This window comes from Suillus subalutaceus (assembly GCF_016647625.1).
Source record: "Suillus subalutaceus strain FC151 chromosome Unknown DFJ58scaffold_32, whole genome shotgun sequence".
Classification (NCBI taxonomy): domain Eukaryota; kingdom Fungi; phylum Basidiomycota; class Agaricomycetes; order Boletales; family Suillaceae; genus Suillus; species Suillus subalutaceus.
In genome coordinates, this window is record NW_024540281.1 from 227,473 (window position 1) to 249,101 (window position 21,629).

Sequence of the window (21,629 nt, forward strand, 5' to 3'; positions counted from 1 at the left end):
CACATGTCACTGTCATATCTAATTAGATCAGGTACGTGGAAACTACGGTACAGGTACTGGACGTCTAGGCAGGTAAATGCTGGCGGTCTATCCCGAAGCGAGGCACGAGCGTAGTGTTAGAGTAAGGACAGCGTCAGTGCAGCACGTGACTACTCTTGTCTCCTACTAGTACCTACTAGGCTCTAGCGTAGTGCTCGGCCACACTCCAGCAGGCTCTTGCCTTCTGCTTTTCTTTTCTCACCATTTTCTTTTCTTTCTCGTAATTTGTTTCTTGCTGCTGTTTCTTTCTCGCACTTTCACCAGTCTTCTTCGGATCTCAAATCTCAGGCCTCGAACTTCGACTACCATCTCGGAACCCGGTCTATTCCCGGTCCTCATGATGCTGTCAACTCGGTGAACTCTGAAGGCTCAGATCCTTGTATGCATCCGCATACAATGAAGACAAGTCTGGCAGGGAAGCTGGCTATGGGTCGGGAGCTTCACATGGTGCTCCGGCACCGCTCTCTCATGTTTACCCGTGCAGGAAGTTTGCAACTGCAGACTCTCGTCAGGTTTTCTCACTCCACTGAGGCAGAAAACCTGATAAGGGGAGGGAGCTTCCGCCTAGCTTCCACAATTTCATGTGGTGAGCTATCCCTAAGTACTGCTTTTGCCCTCATAATATTGCTTTTGCCCGCATTTTGCTTATGTGGATGCCTCGCTTCCTCTTCGGCGATGATGCCATGCTACCTCTTACCTACTACCTCTCTCCAAGCTACCCTACCCTCTCACCAAGCTGCCCTCTCACCAAGCTGCCTCGTGCTGCACTACCTCTTGCTGAGCTATCTTTTCTATCATGCTCCTTGTTTCCTCACCTCATTGTGTCGCTCTGCAGCTCCTACGACTGTAGGACCCGAGGCTCACTTCGCTGCGTCGCATTCACTCCGACTTTGTTGGGATTCGCAGCTCACCTCGGCTCACTCTTGCACAGGTTTGGGCCTGCTATCGGGGCTCTGCACAAATAGCTATCTGCATACAGTCAATGCAAACATTCTCTCACGCTCTCACCAAAACTATTGCATGATAGCCCCCACAAAGTTGGTGAGCATGTAAGTAATTAAGACTGTTGTCCCTTGACAGTTACGCCAAAAGGCAGTGATAATTAAAGCTCACACTTGATTACCGCAGACAGTATTTATGCTGATTATGGGAACTCAGGTAAGCCAGCGGGCTTACAGGACACATCATAAATATACGCATCTCTGCAGCTTCGGGAAAGACGCCCACAATCCTCCAAGGTCAACCTCAACACCATGAACAAATGTCGAAGTTCTTTCCAAGTACCACATGTCTGTGAGAGTTAGACGTCACGAAGGATGCGTCAAGGCAGTCATAATTTTCCCGGATAGAAGACGAATGGTCACAGCTTCGAACAACAAGACACTTCGGCTGTAGGATTTGAAGACAGGTGTTATATTGAAGATGGAGGGGCATCACAGTTGATGTTGGCATTGACGGTGTCACGAGATGCAGGCAATTGATAACAAGTGGTGATGTCGACGGAGAGCTCATTGCCTGGCACTGAGAAACTGGGAAACCTCTCACCCAACTTGAACCCAGCGAAGTCCGTTCTAGTTGGATCTACTCGCTGCTTCTCTCTCGATGGAACTATGCTGGTCACTGGTTCATGTCACTGAGGTATAAGACCCACTACACCTACCTGCATTACTTCTTTATCATCTCTTGCAACCCTTCGTCCTCTAGAATTATTTGTAAGTAGGACGGCGATCAGTTAATGGGGTGATTTGTAAATTTACATCACCACGTCTAAGCCTCGACCCCACCTTGTCAAGCCTCATTCAGGCTGGGTCGAGCACCACTCATACCACAATAATTTCTCCCCAACATCTTCGCAGTCTCCGTACTAATGTCAACCTCCACGCTTGATAGTAGTGTGCCGTGTCAAGCAAATTGTGTACCGCCTCAATGCATCGTCACGGCCGCGTCAGTGCCTCATCAGTGCTGCATCAAACCCCACCCTGCGCGTCACCGCTTCAACCGTCAGTCTAACTTGGCTATATCATTTTCAATAATTGATTTTATAACAGTATTCATAATTCATACACTTCTTGTCCATAGGCAGGAATAAGTCATTTGCTAGTAAGCATTCTGAGGGTTACAACGGTATTAGCCCCTGGGTGTTTGGGACCTCATCCACTGCTATGACCGCTCAGGTGCGCTGTTCGACTGATGTTATTTGAGAACTCAAATTTGACAAGTAGAACAGGTAATATAATAGTTCGGCCTCTGTGCACACCACTCGACCTTCAGAGCTTCACATGATTTAAGTGAGCAATAGCAATGCTTCCGTGACTCTCTACTGTTGCAACGGCTCCTGTCACACATAGAACTAACGTCACTGCGCAATCCGCCTCAAATGCCAGATGAAGAAATTATTGCGCCTGTGAAAGGTAGCTTCCCCTCACTAATAGTACCTAGTCTGGAAGGGCGCAACTTGAAGGAGAGCCGAGAGCAGAAACGCGAGAATCTAGAGCAGGTGAAGATGCAACATAGTTGTGCGTTGTGGCCGTATTGCGTCGGAGGCCACGAGCTAGTGCGACGAGGACATGAGCCTAGTGAGTTTGAGGGATGAACCAGAGACACATATTCTTACCTCTTACTATCACAGTTGGAAGTAAGATGCAATAAATCTTACCACCGCTTGGTTAATTAGTAGAAATGAAATTTATGGCAAGTCTCGCATTTCCATTTCTCGTCTTAACGTTTAACAGACACGTACGCTCCCTAATCATCATTCCCCTTCGAAACTCAACGCATGCCTTAGTCATCTGAACTCCGACTTTTCAACCTTCAGTAACCTCTCCAAAGAAGTGAATATCAGATTGCCACTGCATGATCACCCCAAATTTCACTTCTGACGCCACCAAAGTCCTTATTCCACCCCCAATGTCGAGCATCCCATCGCTTCACTAGTCGTCCTACGACGTCGTGCATGACATCCATCTCTACCACGCCGGTGAGTTATTTTGTTAAATACAAACTACTCGTACTCACGCAGCTGTGCCCTTCCACGCAGCTTCTGCACTCCCAATGGGTAAAGCAGAAGAAAGGACAGCCTCCTTCCTCCTGAGCGTTTACAGCAGATATTGACGCTGTCAAAGCAACAGCGGCGGCGAGAACAAGGCAGAAACGCATTGTTTGTGAGGATAGTATGGGCTTAGAAATTTCTGAAGGGTAAAGTAAGAAGAAACCTTGCCATCTTGTGCTGAATTCTGTTCTTTATATAGGATAACTGAGTCCACCTGAAATCTCCTTTCGAACTGATACCCCAGCCGACCTAATAACGTCTACCCCGTGAAGCAAGGTCTATTGGCAATTTGGCGTGGAACAAGATGTCATCTTCCGGAGCAAGGTCAATGCCAAGCATACTTCCACCTATCTCGTGAAGCAATGTCTACTAGCGATTTGGTGTGGAACAGAATATCACCTTACGAAGCCAACTCGCAACAAGGACTGATAATCCAAGTTCAGTTTGTTGTTTGGGGTAGGGACTACATGTCCCTCGTTTCGGAATGCTACAAGCCTATGTGATGTAGCAGCCCGTAGCTATTTTGACGCAGTCGTGACGCGCATGTGACGCACGCCAGTGCAAGCGTTTCTACTAGGGGTTCGCTGTGCGAACTGATGACCTTGCTCCGATTCCATTTTCGAAATCGCACGGCACATGTGTACGCTTTTTGTTTGTTCTTTGGTGCTACATTGGTGCTCTCAATCCATCCATTATTTTGACCGTTGCAGCAGCTTTTACTCAGTCTCTGGCGAATTACATCTTATCGACAGCGAAGCCAATGATCAACAACCGCCTCACAAGAAGCCTGAGACTGCGTCGGAGGCAACTGGTTCCAAGGGCTAACAGGTTACGCGCGGACGTGTTCTTGTTCGTGATATTTGTATTACTATTGCCGGTGGTATTCCGTAGGGCGTTAACGTGTTCTTGAGCGTTGTATTTGTATCATTATTCACGCTTTATTTTGTACTTTATTGGCAATGGAACGCGTGATGATTGCACAGGAACGCGTGATTGCACAGCATGATGTTGATGTCAGGTGACTGGCAGATTATCCCAATAGCACCATGACCTTACTCCGCAAGGTTTATATGACTCACAGATGAAGTTTCACGGGTTCATAACCATCCCTTCGTTATGTTATTCATCCTAGGGACACATACTAGTAGCTACATCAGTCAATGACTATATATTCTTTTCCTCCCTCTCTGACCCTCTGCGAAGTACGTTTAACGGATGCAAATTCTTCAGTCGACACAACTGCGAGTCTCCCATGTACAACAAACTTCCGAGTCTTGGCCTGAGTATTGCTGACATTATACCATCTTCTTTTCCTAAGTCCTTATGGCACTCCAGAGTTTCGTTTCGGGTCATGAACTAGTGGCCAGCATTGTTCTATCAGGAGAAAAGTGCAAGGAGTAGACATGTGCCATCCCCGACTTCTCGCGAGAGAAACACCGTCCCCATGTGCCATCCCCGACTTCCCGCGAATGTGGGAGGAGGTCGGATCCAAATCCCCAGGCAGCTATACCTCGATGCGTGGGAACACTTTCGAAAAAAATGATGATTCATCGATATAGATACAATAGATGATGATGTCATACATATACTTAAACTCATCAACAAACTCGAAGTCTGTCGTCTTTAGCCTATAGAGATGAACTTGTGTGTATGTTTTGGGTTTCTTTCTGTGTGCTTGTTTTATTGACAATAATCATGATATTCAGAATGTCTGTGTTTCTCTCGAAACATCCCAGTACGACTCGGAGAGTCTCTTGACCGCATCAGTCCCACCTGCTTGCACGAGATCACGGGGCACTTTGATTGCTGCTGAGTTTCAGAACTTGTACGGTCTCGAGGTGGCAGCTGCTCTACGTACTCCTCCTGTCATCAGCGCACCTCCTCTCAATCCAGCAGCTGTGCAAGCCTCTAAAGCCATGTCTTTACAGTGGATTTCAGCATCTGTTGATGATCCTGCTCGCCGTTTAGAGAAGCTGAAACGCACTGACATCCAGATATGTATTCCTCGATTAGCGCCACGCTATCGCACACTCTACAACAAGCTCTCTCATCGAAAAACGTGTGATGCACTAATCATACCCAGCAACGCGTACTGCACCTATTTCATGCTAGAGCAAGTGTTTTGGGTGATATTTATTTCGCATATTTTCCGTTCTTGAGTTGTTATTTACTATCAAATAAGGCTGTTTTCTGTCAGATTCTTGCTCATGAGTTTGGCGTGCTCGTTACTGAACGTTTGTCACAGGAAATTGTCTCGCGCTTTGTCAAGGACATGTCAGCCCGTCTAGAATGCAAACAGAATGCGCTGGCAGAGGTGAGAGATATTCGTACAGATCGAGAGCGGGAATGACCAACACCTGTTTCAATTTCAAAAGCAGTCATTTCGGCGTATGCAGTTGCTGCCATGTGCAGCCTACACGAAGAAAGCTCTCCATGATCCTAAAGGCAAAAGGAAGGTTACTAACGAGCTCGGAGGTCAGTCACCTGCTAAGAACTCAAAGTTATCGACGGAGAGCCATGACATCTTTGATATTGAGCTGGAGGCTGATGATGATTAGCCTGACTCGAATACTATTGTCAAATTTCAAGTGGTGCTGCATCTGATCTGCGAAGCGCCTGGCTTTTATATCGATAGACTGTTTACTACCAATCCGTCGTCATTTTTTGAAGTTGAAGTCGGGGACTGGCGCTTCCCAGCGGTGTGAACTTTGATTCGTGAGTCGCGACAACAATATTAATGCCGACACCTCCTTTTGATGCCCCTCCATTCCTTCGACACAGACACCTAGCTTCAAATCCCACAGATGCCTATGTCACATAGGTTTGTAGCATTTTACATGATTTAAGTGAGCAATAGCAATATTCTTCTATACTGTTGCAACGGCTCCTGTCACACATAAAACTAGTGTCACTGCGCAATCCGCCTCAAATGCCAGCTGAAGAAGAAATTGCGCCTGTGAAAGGTAGCCATTCGCTGCCTGCTGAAGAATTTGCACCCGTCAAACGTACTTCGCAGAGGGTCAGAGAGGGAGGAAAAGAATATCCCCGACTCCCACCGACTTGATCAGATTTACCAGATTTCCCGGGAGTCTCCGTGTGTCTGTCTGTGCCACCCATCCTCGTCTCAGTCATGCTTTTCTGGAACAAGGGGACTAAAATCATTTACGACAGTGCCTATTGGCGTCTGACCATTTACAACAGCGCCTATTGGCGTGTGACCGTGACCACGAATAAGGACGAGGTCTCACGCTTGAATGTTGCCAGGAACGTGGAACGCACTCGATAGATGGAAGGAGGTCATCCAATTTATACGAAACGCCGGGACAACCAATGGAGCTAATCACCAGCCCATCATTCACAGTGATCACCTCTTTCCGGATACTGCTGAGGTCACTCAGGAAGCCGTTCCTGAGGCCTGAGTTCCCGATCGAAGACTTCGAGAGTATGTCACTCCTGTCTTTTGCGACAGTTGCCTATTCATCGAAGATAACCTTAGACACGGACGTGAGATTTACTGCAAGTAAGGATAATAGCAGTCGGCATTCTTGCACGCCTCACTGTTGCTCGGTGCAAGTATGATCGAAGAGCGGTTCTCACCCAAGAGGAAGGCATCTAACGGGGCTATGCGAGGTGAGCAGTTTTGGTAGATGAATGCCTTTCAACATGCGACAGGCATCACGGACTGGACGCTGAAAGATATGCTGGACCCCCGAGGCCTTTATCAGTCTGGCATTGAGCTCTATGGAATTGAAGACGTACCAGTCATGGTTCCCAACGTTCGCGACGCTGCGGGGGTGCCCATCTACCCATCCAAATACAGCCAGAAGATCACTGCGCCTGTGCATGTCGTGGTGGGTGTTGACTTGTGACTGTGAGTATGTGTGCTAGTGCAAAGGTTCGAGGGCTCACCTGCCTGATTACAGCTGGACTTTAGGTCCTGACGAGAAGCATCCGAACGACTCTCGAGTTTACCGGACGGGATTGAGGTCTATGAGGCTGCTACCGACAACCGGGGCTGCCAAGTACCTCTTCAACAAACCTGCGACCAAGACAACCGATGCCAAAGGGAAGCGCAAGGCCGACGGACCGGCAGGACAAACTTCCCCTGCGAAAAGAGGCTCTGGCCAGAGTAAGGCTGCCTGAGGCAGCAGGTTTTGATCCCTTGCTTGGAATTTTCATGCGTGGCCTTTCCTTTCCATCTGGTTGAATTTGCGTGTCTTGTTTTTCTATCTGGTGGGATACTTCATATTCGTTCATTGCGTCTGCCAGGGCGAGTTCTGGTGTTGGCCTTAGGTCTGAAGTTAATTTCCCCCCCCTTGTCTCAGTTCTTGCGTGGGTGTTCAGCAGTTGCACTATGATGAGGTCCTACGTACTTAGCGAGTCGATTGTTTGTACGGATGAATAAAACAACGAAGGGATGGTTATGAACCCGTGAAACTTGATCTGGGAGTCATATAAGCCTAAATGTAGAACACATAGGAACGCTTGCACTGGTGCGCGTCACATGCGCGTCACGACTGCGACGTCAAAATAGCTACGGGCAGCCGGGCTGCTACATCACATAGGTCTGTCACTAGCATTCCGAAACGAGGGACATGTGGTCCCTACGTACTCCAAACAACAAGCTGAACTTGGATTATCAGCCCTTGTTGCGAGTTGGCTTCGTAATTAGGGTGATATTCCGTTCCACACCAAATCGCCAGCAGACATTGCTTCACGAAATAGATCTTTTCAGGTGGCAGTATGGTTGGCATTGACCTCGCGTCAGAAGATGACATCTTGCTCCACACAAAATTGCCAATAGACCTTGGTTCACGAGGCAGATGTTGGGTGGCAATCGGCTGGTAGATCAGTTCGAAAGAGGATTTTAGGTGAACTCAGTTGTCCTACATAAAGAACAGAATTCAGCACCTAAGGGAAGGCGTCTTCCTACTTTCCTCTTCAAATTTTTCAGAGCGCATACATCCTCACGAATAATGCGTTTCTGCTTTGTCCTCGCCGTTGTCGCTGCTTTGACGGCGACAGTATCTGCCACTGACGCTGACACTGAATACTGCCCTTTCATCTGATGGCGTCATTCACAGTGCACAGAGTGTCCTGTTGGGCTGCGTTGTGTGAGTATGAGTAGTTTGTATTTAACCAAATAACTCACCAGCGTGGTAGGCCTTCTTGACATGCATCCCAGAGGCTTGACCATTGGGTGTAATAAAGACTTTGGTGACGGCAGAGGCGAAGTTTAGGGCGATCAGATGTTTGCTTTCCTTGGAGAGGTAGAGAAGTCGAAGTCCTGGTGACTAAGGCATGCGTTAAGATTCGAAGGGGAATGATGATGAGATAGAGGAAGCGTGTTTGTTAGGCGTTAAGACAGAAGACGAGAGAGAGAATTTGTGATATCTTTTCATTTCTACCACCCGTAGCTGCTAACCAAGTAGTGGTAAGATTTATTGCATCCTTACATCCAACTGTGATAAAAGGTAAGAATATGTGTCTCTGGTACATCAGGCCTCAAACCGTGACTTACCAGGCTCGTGTTCTCATCGCACTAGCTCGTGGTTTCGGGCAAATGCGGCCATAATTTACAACTATGTTGTATCCTTGCCTGCTCTAGATTCTCGCGTTTCGGTTCTCGGTTCTCCTTCATGTTGCACCCTTCCAGGATAGACATATCGGACGTCTGATAATGTCGAGCTGCCTGGTATCACATGCGTTGTACTTGGTGGGCTCCTACAGGTCGACGCAACTGCAAGCCTTCCATGATGTACGATGAACTTCCGAGTCGTAGTATTACTGACATTATAGTTCCCCTCGGAGTTCCAAAGCTTCGTTTCGGCGCACGAACTAGTGGCTAGCACTGTTCCATCAGGGGAAAAGTGCAATGAGTAGGTATAGGCTTTGATGCATGATGAATTGGACGAGTGACACAATGAGCTTGCCCTCACTTGCTATCAACTGACCATCACGTGATACCGCCAACTTTTTGATGACCCTCCATTTCTTTCAATACGACACCTAACTTCAAGCTTCAAGCCCCACGTACGAAGCGTCTTCGAGCCCGTGACAACGCGTTGTCTATCGGCAAAATTGCGACTGCGATAACTTTTCACGACCTTCAAACACTCGAAGCGGCGCGGGGCTTCGATATTTTAGTGGAGGTTAACTTGACGGTGAGGTGGAGGGGTTGTGGGTGTATTGCTTAGGTGCGTGTATTTGGCGTTCCAATGCGTTAACCCGCCTTGTTTTTCATAGATACCGATACCTAGGATCCGAGGTGATCAGGCCATCGCAGCAAGAATGCTCCCTTAGTACCTGCCCTCCTCGACAGTATACCTTCCCTGCGCCTCTCCAGCGTATTCACGCGTCCGATTCTCATCTCCACGTTTTCTAAAAAGGCACCCCCTCGCTAGGATGGATGTCAACAACGAAACTAGCATGAAACTATACCAGATGTGTAGAATGGAGAGTATGTTAACAAAGTGCGGGGATAGATGATACGAGAAGAAGAGGGGAGGAGTCGACTTCATTGGTGCTTTAGCTTTTGGTACGTGCCATTATCGGTTGTACAAGCTCCGAAAGCAGTACAAGCACCGAAATCTCCTAACCAGCCGCTCTAACACTTTGTTTGTAGGCACCTCAATGAGTAACGAACCCAATCCTAGAGGTATTCATTTGTGCTTTAACGATAACACTAGCATTTGCTAATTTCTCGATGCCCTTCCCCTATAGTAGGAAAACCACACTGTGCGTCCGTATTGTGCCCGCGGCGCAGAAGGCGTGCGGATCACTGTCCACTATATCGCGTTTGGGAGTATTTTTATACTTTGTAGAATTTAGCCTCTCATTTGCAGGTTTTTCCCTCATCGTTAGCGAGTTCATGCTACGCGAGGTTTCAAAAAAGAGGCTAAGCGAGGTAAGTGTTCCTAAGCGAAAACCACATGGCCTTAAGCGCAAACCACGCGAGCTGGCAAGACCCTTCTCCACCGTCATTCCTAGCCACATGGGTACCACGCGAAGTGCCACGCGAGCAACTCCCCCGCTCTACCTCACTTCATAGATCCCCCTTAATTTATAGATATATCAGCTCAGGTCCTAAGGAACTTATTGGACGAGTAAAACGCAGGCTACGAAGAGATAACAAGAAATCAGCATTTGCTCATTAACAACAAATTACAAAAGCCTAAAAATGCACTTACCCGCCTCCGAGTTCGCGATTCTGCTGCATGAACAGATATCCACGTCTTATCGCCTTCTTGGAACGTCCATTCTGTTTGGGAGGGAAAGACGACGCGTCGTAGTGAAGGACACGCGTTCTGCCATGATTGACAGAGTGAGAGCTCTTCTGTGCTGTTACTGACCCCGGTATAATCTACGTGCGTAGGCGAGAGGTCAAGCGTAGAAAGATTGCGAAATGCGCCGAGGAGGTGTGAAAGCGCTGCTAGCAAGCCCTACGACGGAAAGTCGTTAATAAACGACTTTGAAAAACGAGACTGCAAAACAGTAACCCAATAAGAAATGAACTCACGATACCAGCGAAATGTAAAGTATGCCTTAACGCAAGCTTCACTTTCAACGACTCGACTGTATTAAGATTTCTGGATAAATTTCGTAGTAATGTCGGTGTAACTAGCATGGATGACAAATCCAGATGGCGGAGAGGGACGCTTGTTAGGGTCATTTGGGTTAGGTCTAGGTCTGGGATGTAGTCCTGTCCTATGAGTACGAGGGATTGTACGGGTCTTCCGGGTAGGATTGCAGCGGCTACGCGTGGCGAGCCGGAGAATGATATGAGAGATGGAATGGCTTGAGGGAGGAGGGTGATTGGGTCGTGATAGTCGGGAAGACGGAGATGTTGTGCGGCGGGGAGAACGTGGAGAAAATCAGTGAGGCGGTTGTGGGTAAAGGGGCCGATGCCGCTGAGAGAGACGCGTCGGAGGGAGTGATAACACGTATCGGTAGAAGGGAATGTGAAAGAAGTTGAAGTGGGGTGTTCTGGTAGAGATGGCAGGCCGAGATGTAGGTCTAGGGACTCGAGGTTGGTTGCGAGGCCTATTGCTTGTGAGAGATTGGAGAGGATCATGGTGAAGTGTGGTTCGTAGTATGCACCGTTCTCTGATTTCCATCGGATATGGAGTTTGTGGAGTCCGCTGGCAAGATGTGAATGTAGCCGAATGGTCTGGCAGCAACGAAGGGTGCTGTATGGGAATGGAGATGAGGCAGAGAGGGTCTCTGTGATGAAGATGTTTGAATAGAGCAACCATTCTGCTACTCCCCTCCACTGGCGTGATACACGGGCAACAGCTGTTAGGACAGAAGGTGAAAGACCACGGCAGATAGCAGCAAGAGTCTCGTTTGGTAGGAATAAGGCCGAGTCCGCAGTCAAACACTGTGGACCATTTAGCTCAACAGTCATCGTGGTTGGATTCATAGCCCGTCGTAGTCGGGATCATTGGTTGTGAACGAAAGATACATCAAAAGTCGGTAAAACCACGGACATACTGATTGTCAGTGCAGGACCAAGTAAGAGATAAGTTTGGACTGACGGCGACGGATGATCCGGGCCACGTGCAGATGACCTCAAATTCAAACATGGGCTTAGACAAAAGGAAAGAGTTAAAATTACAGTACTGATACAGTATAAATAATAGGATAAGATCGAAAAATGTCTATGCGCCGAAACCATACAGAGTACGCCCTGACCGCTTGAGTGCGTAAACGACGTCGAGGGCGGTGACGGTTTTCCGTTTTGCGTGCTCAGTGTATGTTACCGAATCACGGATGACCTGGAAGAAGTGAGTAGTTATATGGGTCCATGAGTCTACCAACGCACATTTTCAAGGAAGATCTTGAGAACACCACGAGTCTCCTCATAGATGAGACCAGAGATACGCTTGACACCACCACGACGGGCAAGACGACGAATAGCAGGCTTTGTTATGCCTGGACATGCCAGTTAGATCGATGACAAGGCAAAGTATCTGCCAATGACTTACCCTGAATGTTGTCACGAAGAATCTTACGATGACGCTTGGCACCACCCTTTCCGAGACCCTTGAAGATAAATGAGACCTAGATCAGGATGTGCTCCAGACTACAAAGCTAACCTTGCCACCTTTTCCACGGCCAGACATTGTGTTGAGTGTAGTAAAGCGGGTGAACTTGTTGAGTGGGAAGATGACGACGCCGAAATGAGCAACGTCTGCTTTTATATCATCGGTGGGTGGCTGTGCTGAATAACCGTATCCGGTTTGTTGATTGACCTTTCACGTGACAGCGCGACGCGTCTGTATATAGGGTCACCCCAATTCGGTGACATTCCCGAACTATCATCTCTTTTGCAAATTAACAATGGCTCGTACCAAGCAAACCGCTCGCAAGTCTACTGGTGGTAAGTCACTCTTCTAGTTTAGCACATGGGAACTCGAGCTCATTGGCTATCAGGCAAAGCCCCTCGTAAGCAATTGGCAGCCAAGTCTGCAGCCCGCAAGACTGCACAAGCAGTACGTATTGTTTTTAAACTACTGGACTCTGCTCACAATACTACTTGTTCAGAGCGCTGGTGGTGTCAAAAAGCCCCATCGTTTCCGCCCCGGTACCGTCGCTCTTCGTGAGATCCGTCGGTACCAGAAATCAACAGAGCTCCTCATCCGCAAGCTCCCCTTCCAACGTCTTGTCCGTGAAATCGCACAGGACTTCAAGGTTAGTTCTATGTTTTATATAAACTGCAGTCGTCTCATTCCTTTTGCCAGACTGACCTGCGCTTCCAATCATCTGCCGTGATGGCTCTTCAAGAAGCTGCTGAAGGCATACCTCGTCTCATTGTTCGAGGACACCAACTTGGCTGCTATCCACGCTAAGCGTGTTACTATTCAACCAAAAGATCTTGCTCTTGCACGGCGGCTTCGTGGCGAGCGTTCGTAGAGGGTTCTTATTTATTAGTGTATTCTATTGTATTATCTATTCTTTTCTTACTACCGACTGGACCATTTTGGCATGCATTCTGCAATGACGAGCCAATTTCACATACCACAATACTCTCTGAAGTACTGAACGATGCTCTGAAACGTCGATCTAATTATATTCAGCCAGTTCATGATACATGAGGAGGAATTCTGTCAGCCAATGATGTCCTTGTCAGCCACCGAGCTCATGGCATACAAAAACTCGCTCTTTTCGCTCTCCAACCCATCACGTTTTTGTCCTCAACTTCGATTTGACTTCTTTTGCTTGCCGCATCTACTATTACCCCACATTCATTCATAATGCGTTCCTTCTCAACTCTCGCTCTCCTACTCCCAACCGTGCTCGCAGCACCTCTTAAATCCACCACCCACCACCAACATGTAAGTCCCTAATCATCCATCAAGATGTGCCGTTGATTCTATTCGCCTGCCCTGCTACTAGTCATCCTCCTGTATCATCGCAGGCGTCGCTTATCCAGACCCTCATCACACCCTCGTCCTCCTTGGCAGACGAGAACTTCACCCTCCCACTGGACTCTCCGAGCGCGCTTTCACCGACTTCCTACTCTTCTGCCACGAGTCCGGCGGTCGTTCATCCTCTAGCTCCCACGTCGCTCGTCAGCAAGGCAGCTACTTGTCCAACGCTCTCGAGGATCCGGCAGGGAGTGATAGCATGCTTGGCACGACCACTCCAGGAGGTGCTCCTCAGCCTCCGGCGTCCGGTGATCAGCGAGATCAGAGTGCTAGTTCTTCCGCTGCTAGTAGTCCTTCGACGACTCCTGCAACTACCGCATCACCTGGGAGCGATAGCATGCTTGATACGACCACTCCAGGAGACGCTCCTCAGCCTCCAGCGTCTGGTGATCAGCGAGATCAGAGTGCTAGTTCTTCCACTGCTAGTAGTAGTCCTTCGACGACTTCTGCGACTACCACCTCACCTACCCCATCTCCTTCAGAGACACCCGGGCCTGGAAGTGCAACTGGGCCCACGTCGACTGGTACTTCCGCCGGCAACGAAACTCCCGAAACTCTAGCCAACCCTGTGGGAAGCCCTCCCTCTGGAGATACAGCTGCGATCATCCCCGCGGATAACGACCCGTCCCACGACCCGAACTTATCCGAGACACCACTGGCGCAGTCTGACTCGTCTGCGTTTGATACACCCTTCACTACGACACCCGAAGGTGTAACCGCCGGCTTCTACAGCTCTTTCGTGGACAGCAACGTATCCGACAGCTTTGGTGACATATCTGGCAGCAGTATTAGCGACGTGTCCAACAGCCTTGACGATGCATCGAACGATGATGAAGGAAAACCTGTCACTATGGGTGCTCAAAGCGGTGTCTAGGCGAGGATGAGACTTGTGATAGTCATGTACGACCGATTCTCTTATTGATAGTTATGAAAATCAACGCGGTTCAAATTGGTACTATGCTATTCGTTCGTCCGAAGACTCACGAAGCTCAGCTTGCAATACTGCCACATTCTATCACACCACAAATTGTCAAGCTGCTAATTGACTCGATGTTATGTATGAACACGATGCAAAGCAATATTAAGAGATACAATCATATCATACTGATGCTAAATATACAATCCATGGTGTAGCGACATTGTCCTGTGGAGTCCGTCGTCAATAAACAAATGATCAGTAAATGTCCCCGATCGAGCATGCATTCATCCATCCCTATTCAATCCAAAATCATGCAAGACGTCTCACATCCACGCAGCACCAACAGCGACAGAAATACCACCCACAAGCGGTGCCCATGAAACACCCCAACGATGAGAAGCAGCATTACTTCCACCCCCCGTGCCCGCTGTCGCACTAGCCGAGACCGAACCAATAGTAGGCGAAGGAGCAGCAGCATTAATCCCATTCGCAGCAAGCGCGGTATTCGATAGCGCAGCAAAACCAACAGCAGCCGGGTTATACCGGAAAACCGAATAAACGTTTTTCTACAATCACTCCAAGTGAGCAAACTGATCATTATTCAAGCAGCAGGAAAGCAAGCTTACGAGGAAAGTGTCGCCGACGATCCAATTTGGCGCACTGCCACTTGTGTTCAGTTCGAAGAATGCACCGACGCATTGGGAGGAGCTGATCTTTGTGAGTTGGAAGTCGGCGGGAGAGATGGGCCAGCTGGGTCCGCCGAAGGAGATGGCGACGTTGACGGCGGTGCTGCAGGGGTAGGTCCAGTATCCCTGCCAGTTGCCTGTGCCGGGCTGCGAACCTGGAATTTGAGCGAAGATGTTTTGGATGACGCTAGAGGGTCCGCCGACGAGAGTGGTCCCGGTGTCGATGGCGGAGTAAGATGAAGAACCAGAGGGGATGGAGATGGAGCTTCCTTGGACAGTTAACGCTTGGAGGCAATCGATGTCAGGTTTTACAAAGCCGAACAAAGGATGAACTCACATGTCATCGGTAGAAGCCAATAAGATGGCGTCGTTGGGATGGATTGGTAATCAATGGAGCCGGTGTAAAGACTGCTATTAACAAAGCCTAGCAATGGTCCATCAATTCGTAAACAAACTCCGAGAAAAGACGACATACCCATAGTGAACGATCCACCAGGCTCCGCATCATTGACGTTCGAACCGTTGACGAACCGCGTGAGCTGGAACGCCATGACCGGATCTGTCCAAGCCCCAGAGCTTGCCAAGGTCTGCCAGAACGGTTCCGCTTTCGAAGTAGCTATGCTCTGCCATGCCAAACCCAACAAGCCAGACACGGGTGGGTTCAGAAGACCCGATGTCGCCTGCGTGACAACACCGAAAACCTGGTTGGGAACAGAGAACCCAGCCATTTGTACGACGTCTTGGCCTAATGAGCCTGTTGCAGCGCCAGAACCGTATTGGATGTTGAAGGGCTCTGACAGGTTGTGGAAAGTAGATGAGCTTAGGTCATTAAATAGCTGGACTTTGGAGCAACCGGTGGTGCAGCCTTGATCTGCGACCCAGAGATCGCTAATTCGTAGACAATGTTGAATACAGTCCCCAAAAAATTGTTAGGGGTAAATAACTCACGACGAGCCAGTGTCAAGGATGACATTAAAGGCGACTGGTGGAGTTCCTATGGCCACAGTGCCGAAATAACTAAAATGAAAGCGTTCGATGAGTCAATCAACGGCAGAGAATCCTGACTGACCTTGAATCCGCATTCTGGTTGGTCAACCTGTGAAGTGACTGGTCAACGACGGGGAAATGGATATGCTAGCCAATTCTCACAAATTTGTTCCAGTACTCCTTTTTTCTATGTTTCCCCCATACTTGGCAGTGAGGACTTCTCGTTCATTCTTAGCCCATGCTTCCCAATCGGCGACAGTTCGTTCGGGCTGAGCTCTTCGGATGAGAGGGATAGACTGGCCAGCAGCCGGGACTAAATTTGGGGCAGCAGAAGTATTCGGTGAGATGATGAGGAGACAAGACAGTGCGAGTGCCAACGAGGAAAACATTGCGAATACTGTGACCTGACTTGAAAGCGATGAAAACGAGAACTTAATAGATGTTTATACAGTATCGAACGAGGCAGTGGTGAGAGAAAGAAAGAACGTGTTGGTGTGCTCGCACAGCGGGGCACAAATGGGAGTGTCTTGGTACTGCGGATGATCGATTTAATTCGATGCGCGGCTGGCCAAGGTTTCCAAGACATTTATTTTAGTCAGCGACTCGGTCTCAGCACAATTTTTCTTGTTCTTTCACACCAGACCGACCGATCTCCTATAGTATATAGCCTTTGCATAACTACCGACTTTGTCTTTTTATATATCTTATCTAGAAAAAGGCAACGCAGCCTCGAGGGAAACCCTCAATCTTACAGTCCTTTGCATAACCTCTAGGGAGGCCAACATAGTCGATCTTCATGACTTCATGCTGTGCAAGGCACCGAGGAGGGTATCCGAGGTAGATCTTCCGGGACAACTTGAATGACCGACAAGTACAAGTTAAGTTTACACTCGACATGTTGAAAAGGCCCGATAATCAAGCATACTTCTGACAGGCCCAAACCACATAAGGTAAATCCAAAAGCCCGTCTACCCTGAACAACCGCCAAGTCCCTTTGGTCAACCATCTCTCAAGGAACTCCCTCACCACATCTTCTTGTCTCAGTTCAACGATCACCAACGCCCACGTCTTCCCTGCAGTTGAGACAGTCTCGATTGTCTCGACGAGTGCAGGAAGAAGGGAAGGGTGATAGATACAATCAACGACCAGGATGAGATCCCACTTGGCGTTGGGCTCAGGCGGCGTTGGGTAATAGCGTGACCGACCGGCCGGCGGCAAGGACAGCAGTGTTTCCCAGTCTAGCTCTTCCACGGAGATATTCGATCCTGGTGACTCCTCTGGGGGCTTTGTATTTTGCGTCCAACCCGCAAAATTAAGGGCGACGTTTTTTCGGATAAGCGGAAGAAGGGGTGCGATGTCCGTTGCAGTGTAACTCTTTGCACATGCAGAAAGCGCGATGCTAAGCAAACCCGTGCCTGCACTGCCCAACCGATCAGGGTGAATAAAAACAGCAACCAAACAAACGTCGAAATTCACCCTAACTCAAGTATATGGCTCTCTCGAAGTAGATCCTTATCGACTAAAGGGTTGCTTGGAGGGAAGCGATACTGCTGCAGGATAACTTGAGCGAAAGCAATGCTACCATCACCTCGTCGGATATCTGCCAAGCGAACAAAGTACGCAGCATGATCCTACCTCGCTCGCCACAAGACACTCCCAGTATCTCCTTTTCGACTGCGTAGCGCAGTTTTATCTTGCGCGAGCTCAATCTCGATGACATGTGGGCTCTCTTCACTACGAGTTTTCTTCGCAGACTTGCCCTTTCGTGATCTCGACGCCGATTTAGATTCAGCAGTTCCTGAGGAGGGTGTTGGCTGTGATGGCGCGGTGAGTTCAAATCGGATGGAAAGAGTGTCCTTGCGAGAATCAACGTGTCCTAGGCCGCGGAACCCGTCTGGTCCTGTCTGGTCGAGTGGTTTTTGGTTCAGAGCTGTGTATACGAGGAAGATCTGCGATGGTATAGATTTGAATCATAATATAAGTGAATTGAGCTGACCTCCTCGTCTGCATTGGTCACTGGTTCGGTGCCGTCCGGGAGCTTCAGCAGATTCGAGGACATGATATACAACCAGACAACCAAATGCTGGTGCAAGTGCAGGCCTAGGGAAGAGGCAAACAGTGCCAAATAACCTTGGTGATGATATGATCGACGATCGATCATTAATTGCTTAACCACACCTAGTAACGATCGTAGGCATAAGTACTCGCGACTTCACTGCGATAGCTGTCGTCTTTTGTGGTGGATGCCGTGAACTCTGGTTCTGCTCATATCCTCTCGATATCACTAAATATCTGATCGCAACCACGCTAGAGTTACTGAACGTGTGCACAGTGGCGCACACCATATATACGCGATCTTGTAAGTAACCTCTCAGCTCTCTATATTTTCACCTTCTGCAGCTTATAAAGACCTCGTCATGTCCTAAATCTCAAGATACATCGACGCATCTCACGCACCTCTCACTGTTACTAGACTTATTATCATTTTCACTTGCAATTACGAATTCTGTTTCACTATGCCTAACTGGACAATCATCCCGCCAACCATGGATGACCTTGATCAAGATTATTGTCACCCAATGATTGTGAAATTATTTCGCATCATGAAGACCGTTTACGGGCTTTTGGATCCGCAAAATGAACCGTCGGGGATCCATGAAGGAAAACATACCGCAACCTTTGGTTATGAAGATTCAGAAGAAACCAACGAATCATCTGTATTATCAAGCCTTTTCATTCATTTTAGTCTATCCAGCCAGACTTCTCCACGCTTTGCTGTCATATTACCGTCTATGCAAATCGAGGACTTGATACAAGGATCACGTATACCCGTCCCGCCTGAGCTCGTGTCGACCGTGACAGACATCTGCGATTTCACCATTGCGAGGTCTCAGTTCGCCCCAGATCCAAATGACCCAGAATACGATGTATATGAATCCGGATACGAAATAGACGAACCAGAAAGCTACCCTGCGGGTCAGGTGTGGGAACGAGTTCAAATGCAGGTGAGAGCTACTAATTCGTACTATTGATCTAATTGTTTTAATGCAAACTATTGGCCCGTCAGAAATTTCACGAGCTCCTTATGAACACAGGCCTCATCGCGAGCACAGACCCTCGCCACAATCATCAATGTGATCTTTGTCGATCGGACCTTCTCCAATGCAAGGTTTGTCTGAAAGTTATGTGTCCTGCGCGCAACTGCGTTGCATTTCCTTTATCTTGCATGCGCTGGCGGCCATGTGCCGCAGGACACCGCTGCTGGTACAGCGACATCTGTATCGATTGTGTTGTCGGCGGCACAACCTGTCTATGCGATGAAACCTGGACGTGCGACCTCTGCACAAAAAAAGGCGGCTTTTTACGCTGTCTTCGCTGCAACAGGCCATTTTGCGATGGATGCTCGTACCTTGTGGGATGTCGCGGCTGTAGAGCTTCGAACCTCTGCCACGACTGTGCCGAAGAAGCCCCAGAGAATGTAGCAAAGGAAAAATACGTGGAACTCGTCGGCCCGTGCACTAAATGTAAAACTCCAGTGTGTAAACCCTGTGCGACGGCGGCGGCGGCGGGCACGTATGTTCACATAGCTGTTGTTAGTTTCTCAACGGGATGTGATTGTATTAAATCGTATAAATAACGGGGCAACTTGAGGTTGCTGTTGGCTGGGATTTGTACTTGCAGCCTTGAACTAGAAGAATACAAGTCATTTTTGTGTTGGAATACATGCGTATGATCGTGCCAGTGAAATTTTGATTGGAGTCAATCTGGATCCGCGTTCCTTCAGAACGATGACATTAATTGTTTAATATACTGAACGTCCTATTACTAATGTTCTATCCAAGTCCGATGAACTTGATGTATGAGCATACACCGCATCTTAATGATTAGATTGAGATTGGCAAGGATGTCGCCTCTAGAGCCAGGATATACCCAAGCACCAGACTCTCGAGTATTGCGAGCCCAGCGCCAGCCTTTGTCCCGCTGGCAAGTCTTTTGCCATCGAGCGAGAAGTAAACAGGTGCACCGTTTGTACGTTTCACCAGCAGATTGAATACTTTTTGTTTGTTCTCGACGTCCCAGAAAATTATTGTATTCTTATCTCCACTGCCTGCAATTCACCTGTCGACCGCCTGTGAAGATCCCAACTGCATCCACTCGACTGTGTGCTCTTGCGTTGTCCACGTTGGTACCGGACCGCGGCTTCATGATTATCTGCACAGTGCGCCAGCACTGGCTGCCCTCCTCAAAGTGCTTGATGAGATCTCTCGCTGCATCTGAATCAGGCAGCCCCGACATGATATCGTGTTGAAATATACAGAGAGAGATGATCAGTATCTTTTCAAGTTGACGAGGAGCGTACGTTCAAGTGATATCGCCGCGTTGTAGATTTTGTGTACGGGTGGTGAGTGGCGTATGTTTTTTTGCTCATAGAGTCATAACCCAACATGTGTGGGCGCTTCTGATCTCATGTTGTTTCTTCCATCATCACTGCCGTCGTCCGCGTCATCTACCAGTCATCCCCTTCATTTTGTGTATGGTGAACTTGCTCGAAAGAACATGCGTATCATAGTCTCAAACCTCTGCTACGACTGTGCCGAAGAAGCCTCAAGAGAATGTAGCAAGGGAAATCCATGTGGTATCATCGCACCAAAATTCCTCTTCATTTGATTCAAGCTTGGACAACAGGCCTGGATTAAACGAGAGGCATTTTAGTGTCAGAATACATAAAACTTTGTGGTCGTGAATTTAAAGGTCTTAGCCAACTGAAAGCTGCCGTTGCCTTCTAAAACAAGCGTGACGCCACAGCGAATTTTCCACGCACAGACCATCAACAGAAAACTATATAAACCTGACCTCGAACTTTTATGATTCTTCAGAACATACTCAGCTAGGATCTATTTTATAGAAACTAACTCGAGTCTCGCATGTTTACACATGCCACATCCTTCAATTCCGCTGGATGACACCAGCGCTCACTCGTTCGACAGAGAACATGGTTTCCGCTTGCGGGGATCTCGAGGACGTTTGGGTTTATGCATTGTCGGGCTGCTTGCAGTCTGGTGAAGCTGAATCCTAGCGAGTGGAGCGTCTGTCTGACGGAACTTCAAGATAAAGTATTGACGTGCATAGTATGTAGTTAAAAGCATAATTGTATTCGGCAAATATTGGTCAATATTCAATGTTGTTAAAGTGATTGTCCGGATTGAATTGATCGACTAAAATTGTTTGTTTATCTACAGACGGTCCACGGTGTTCTATGTTTTTCATAAAACACCCTTCTGTTGTCTGTCGATGCAAGTTACCCAAATCCGATATTCGTGTGCCAAGTGTTGTCTGTGCCACAAAGTACTGGACCCTCAGGCTACTTCTTGTCGCAGTGAGTATGTCGATTGGCCGAGGAACGAGACCGAGTCGATATGCTCACTGTGTGCCTGCTTATGATTGGCGGTCCCGTAAGATGCTAAACGGTGTCATGTCTGAATCCGTTCTGTTTTTACCTGTACGTATAGTACTTATAA

At 48.3% G+C, this 21,629-nt stretch overlaps 11 protein-coding genes across 11 annotated transcripts; 6 read left to right on the forward strand and 5 right to left on the reverse strand.

The window, feature by feature from the left end:
- The first annotated feature begins 267 nt into the window (after positions 1-267).
- Positions 268-1,188, forward strand: DFJ58DRAFT_275548 (uncharacterized protein). The gene has a single exon (XM_041379612.1). The coding sequence runs from the start codon at positions 421-423 to the stop codon at positions 1,090-1,092; it is 672 nt and encodes a 223-aa protein (XP_041245715.1). The 5' UTR covers positions 268-420; the 3' UTR covers positions 1,093-1,188.
- A 1,273-nt stretch (positions 1,189-2,461) lies between these two features.
- On the reverse strand, positions 2,462-3,436 carry DFJ58DRAFT_779191 (uncharacterized protein). The gene is made up of 3 exons (XM_041389671.1): positions 3,077-3,436; positions 2,669-3,016; positions 2,462-2,615 (listed from the first exon to the last, which is right to left on the reverse strand). The coding sequence occupies exons 1-2, from the start codon at positions 3,193-3,195 to the stop codon at positions 2,878-2,880; spliced, it is 258 nt and encodes an 85-aa protein (XP_041245716.1). The 5' UTR covers positions 3,196-3,436; the 3' UTR covers positions 2,462-2,615; positions 2,669-2,877.
- Positions 3,437-4,724: 1,288 nt separating this feature from the next.
- On the forward strand, positions 4,725-5,787 carry DFJ58DRAFT_744495 (uncharacterized protein; the record flags this gene model as incomplete). The annotated part of the gene is made up of 4 exons (XM_041387319.1): positions 4,725-4,736; positions 4,795-5,214; positions 5,271-5,402; positions 5,464-5,787. 4 exons carry the CDS (start codon positions 4,725-4,727, stop codon positions 5,644-5,646), a joined length of 747 nt encoding a protein of 248 aa, XP_041245717.1. The 3' UTR covers positions 5,647-5,787.
- Positions 5,788-6,663: 876 nt separating this feature from the next.
- On the forward strand, positions 6,664-7,514 carry DFJ58DRAFT_874539 (uncharacterized protein; the record flags this gene model as incomplete). Its single annotated transcript, XM_041394398.1, has 3 exons — positions 6,664-6,718; positions 6,761-6,953; positions 7,012-7,514. 3 exons carry the CDS (start codon positions 6,664-6,666, stop codon positions 7,229-7,231), a joined length of 468 nt encoding a protein of 155 aa, XP_041245718.1. The 3' UTR covers positions 7,232-7,514.
- A 2,653-nt stretch (positions 7,515-10,167) lies between these two features.
- Positions 10,168-11,495, reverse strand: DFJ58DRAFT_715624 (uncharacterized protein; the record flags this gene model as incomplete). The annotated part of the gene is made up of 3 exons (XM_041384145.1): positions 10,168-10,206; positions 10,279-10,530; positions 10,608-11,495. 3 exons carry the CDS (start codon positions 11,493-11,495, stop codon positions 10,168-10,170), a joined length of 1,179 nt encoding a protein of 392 aa, XP_041245719.1.
- Positions 11,496-11,677: 182 nt separating this feature from the next.
- Positions 11,678-12,251, reverse strand: DFJ58DRAFT_779207 (histone-fold-containing protein). The gene is made up of 4 exons (XM_041389672.1): positions 12,187-12,251; positions 12,076-12,133; positions 11,913-12,022; positions 11,678-11,865 (listed from the first exon to the last, which is right to left on the reverse strand). Exons 1-4 carry the CDS (start codon positions 12,211-12,213, stop codon positions 11,749-11,751), a joined length of 312 nt encoding a protein of 103 aa, XP_041245720.1. The 5' UTR covers positions 12,214-12,251; the 3' UTR covers positions 11,678-11,748.
- Positions 12,252-12,430: 179 nt separating this feature from the next.
- On the forward strand, positions 12,431-13,003 carry DFJ58DRAFT_715626 (histone-fold-containing protein; the record flags this gene model as incomplete). The annotated part of the gene is made up of 5 exons (XM_041384146.1): positions 12,431-12,470; positions 12,524-12,582; positions 12,635-12,781; positions 12,832-12,858; positions 12,887-13,003. The coding sequence occupies 5 exons, from the start codon at positions 12,431-12,433 to the stop codon at positions 13,001-13,003; spliced, it is 390 nt and encodes a 129-aa protein (XP_041245721.1).
- Positions 13,004-13,217: 214 nt separating this feature from the next.
- Positions 13,218-14,476, forward strand: DFJ58DRAFT_744499 (uncharacterized protein). Its single transcript, XM_041387320.1, has 2 exons — positions 13,218-13,425; positions 13,487-14,476. The coding sequence occupies exons 1-2, from the start codon at positions 13,345-13,347 to the stop codon at positions 14,390-14,392; spliced, it is 987 nt and encodes a 328-aa protein (XP_041245722.1). The 5' UTR covers positions 13,218-13,344; the 3' UTR covers positions 14,393-14,476.
- Positions 14,477-14,543: 67 nt separating this feature from the next.
- DFJ58DRAFT_779213 (aspartic peptidase domain-containing protein) lies at positions 14,544-16,683 on the reverse strand. Its single transcript, XM_041389673.1, has 7 exons — positions 16,273-16,683; positions 16,193-16,219; positions 16,072-16,140; positions 15,599-16,011; positions 15,461-15,547; positions 15,064-15,407; positions 14,544-15,003 (listed from the first exon to the last, which is right to left on the reverse strand). Exons 1-7 carry the CDS (start codon positions 16,497-16,499, stop codon positions 14,761-14,763), a joined length of 1,410 nt encoding a protein of 469 aa, XP_041245723.1. The 5' UTR covers positions 16,500-16,683; the 3' UTR covers positions 14,544-14,760.
- An 82-nt stretch (positions 16,684-16,765) lies between these two features.
- On the reverse strand, positions 16,766-18,211 carry DFJ58DRAFT_779218 (putative methyltransferase-domain-containing protein). Its single transcript, XM_041389674.1, has 4 exons — positions 18,107-18,211; positions 17,746-18,059; positions 17,587-17,688; positions 16,766-17,530 (listed from the first exon to the last, which is right to left on the reverse strand). The coding sequence occupies exons 1-4, from the start codon at positions 18,167-18,169 to the stop codon at positions 17,026-17,028; spliced, it is 984 nt and encodes a 327-aa protein (XP_041245724.1). The 5' UTR covers positions 18,170-18,211; the 3' UTR covers positions 16,766-17,025.
- Positions 18,212-18,220: 9 nt separating this feature from the next.
- Positions 18,221-19,832, forward strand: DFJ58DRAFT_779220 (uncharacterized protein). Its single transcript, XM_041389675.1, has 2 exons — positions 18,221-19,115; positions 19,178-19,832. The coding sequence occupies exons 1-2, from the start codon at positions 18,627-18,629 to the stop codon at positions 19,745-19,747; spliced, it is 1,059 nt and encodes a 352-aa protein (XP_041245725.1). The 5' UTR covers positions 18,221-18,626; the 3' UTR covers positions 19,748-19,832.
- Positions 19,833-21,629: the final 1,797 nt, after the last annotated feature.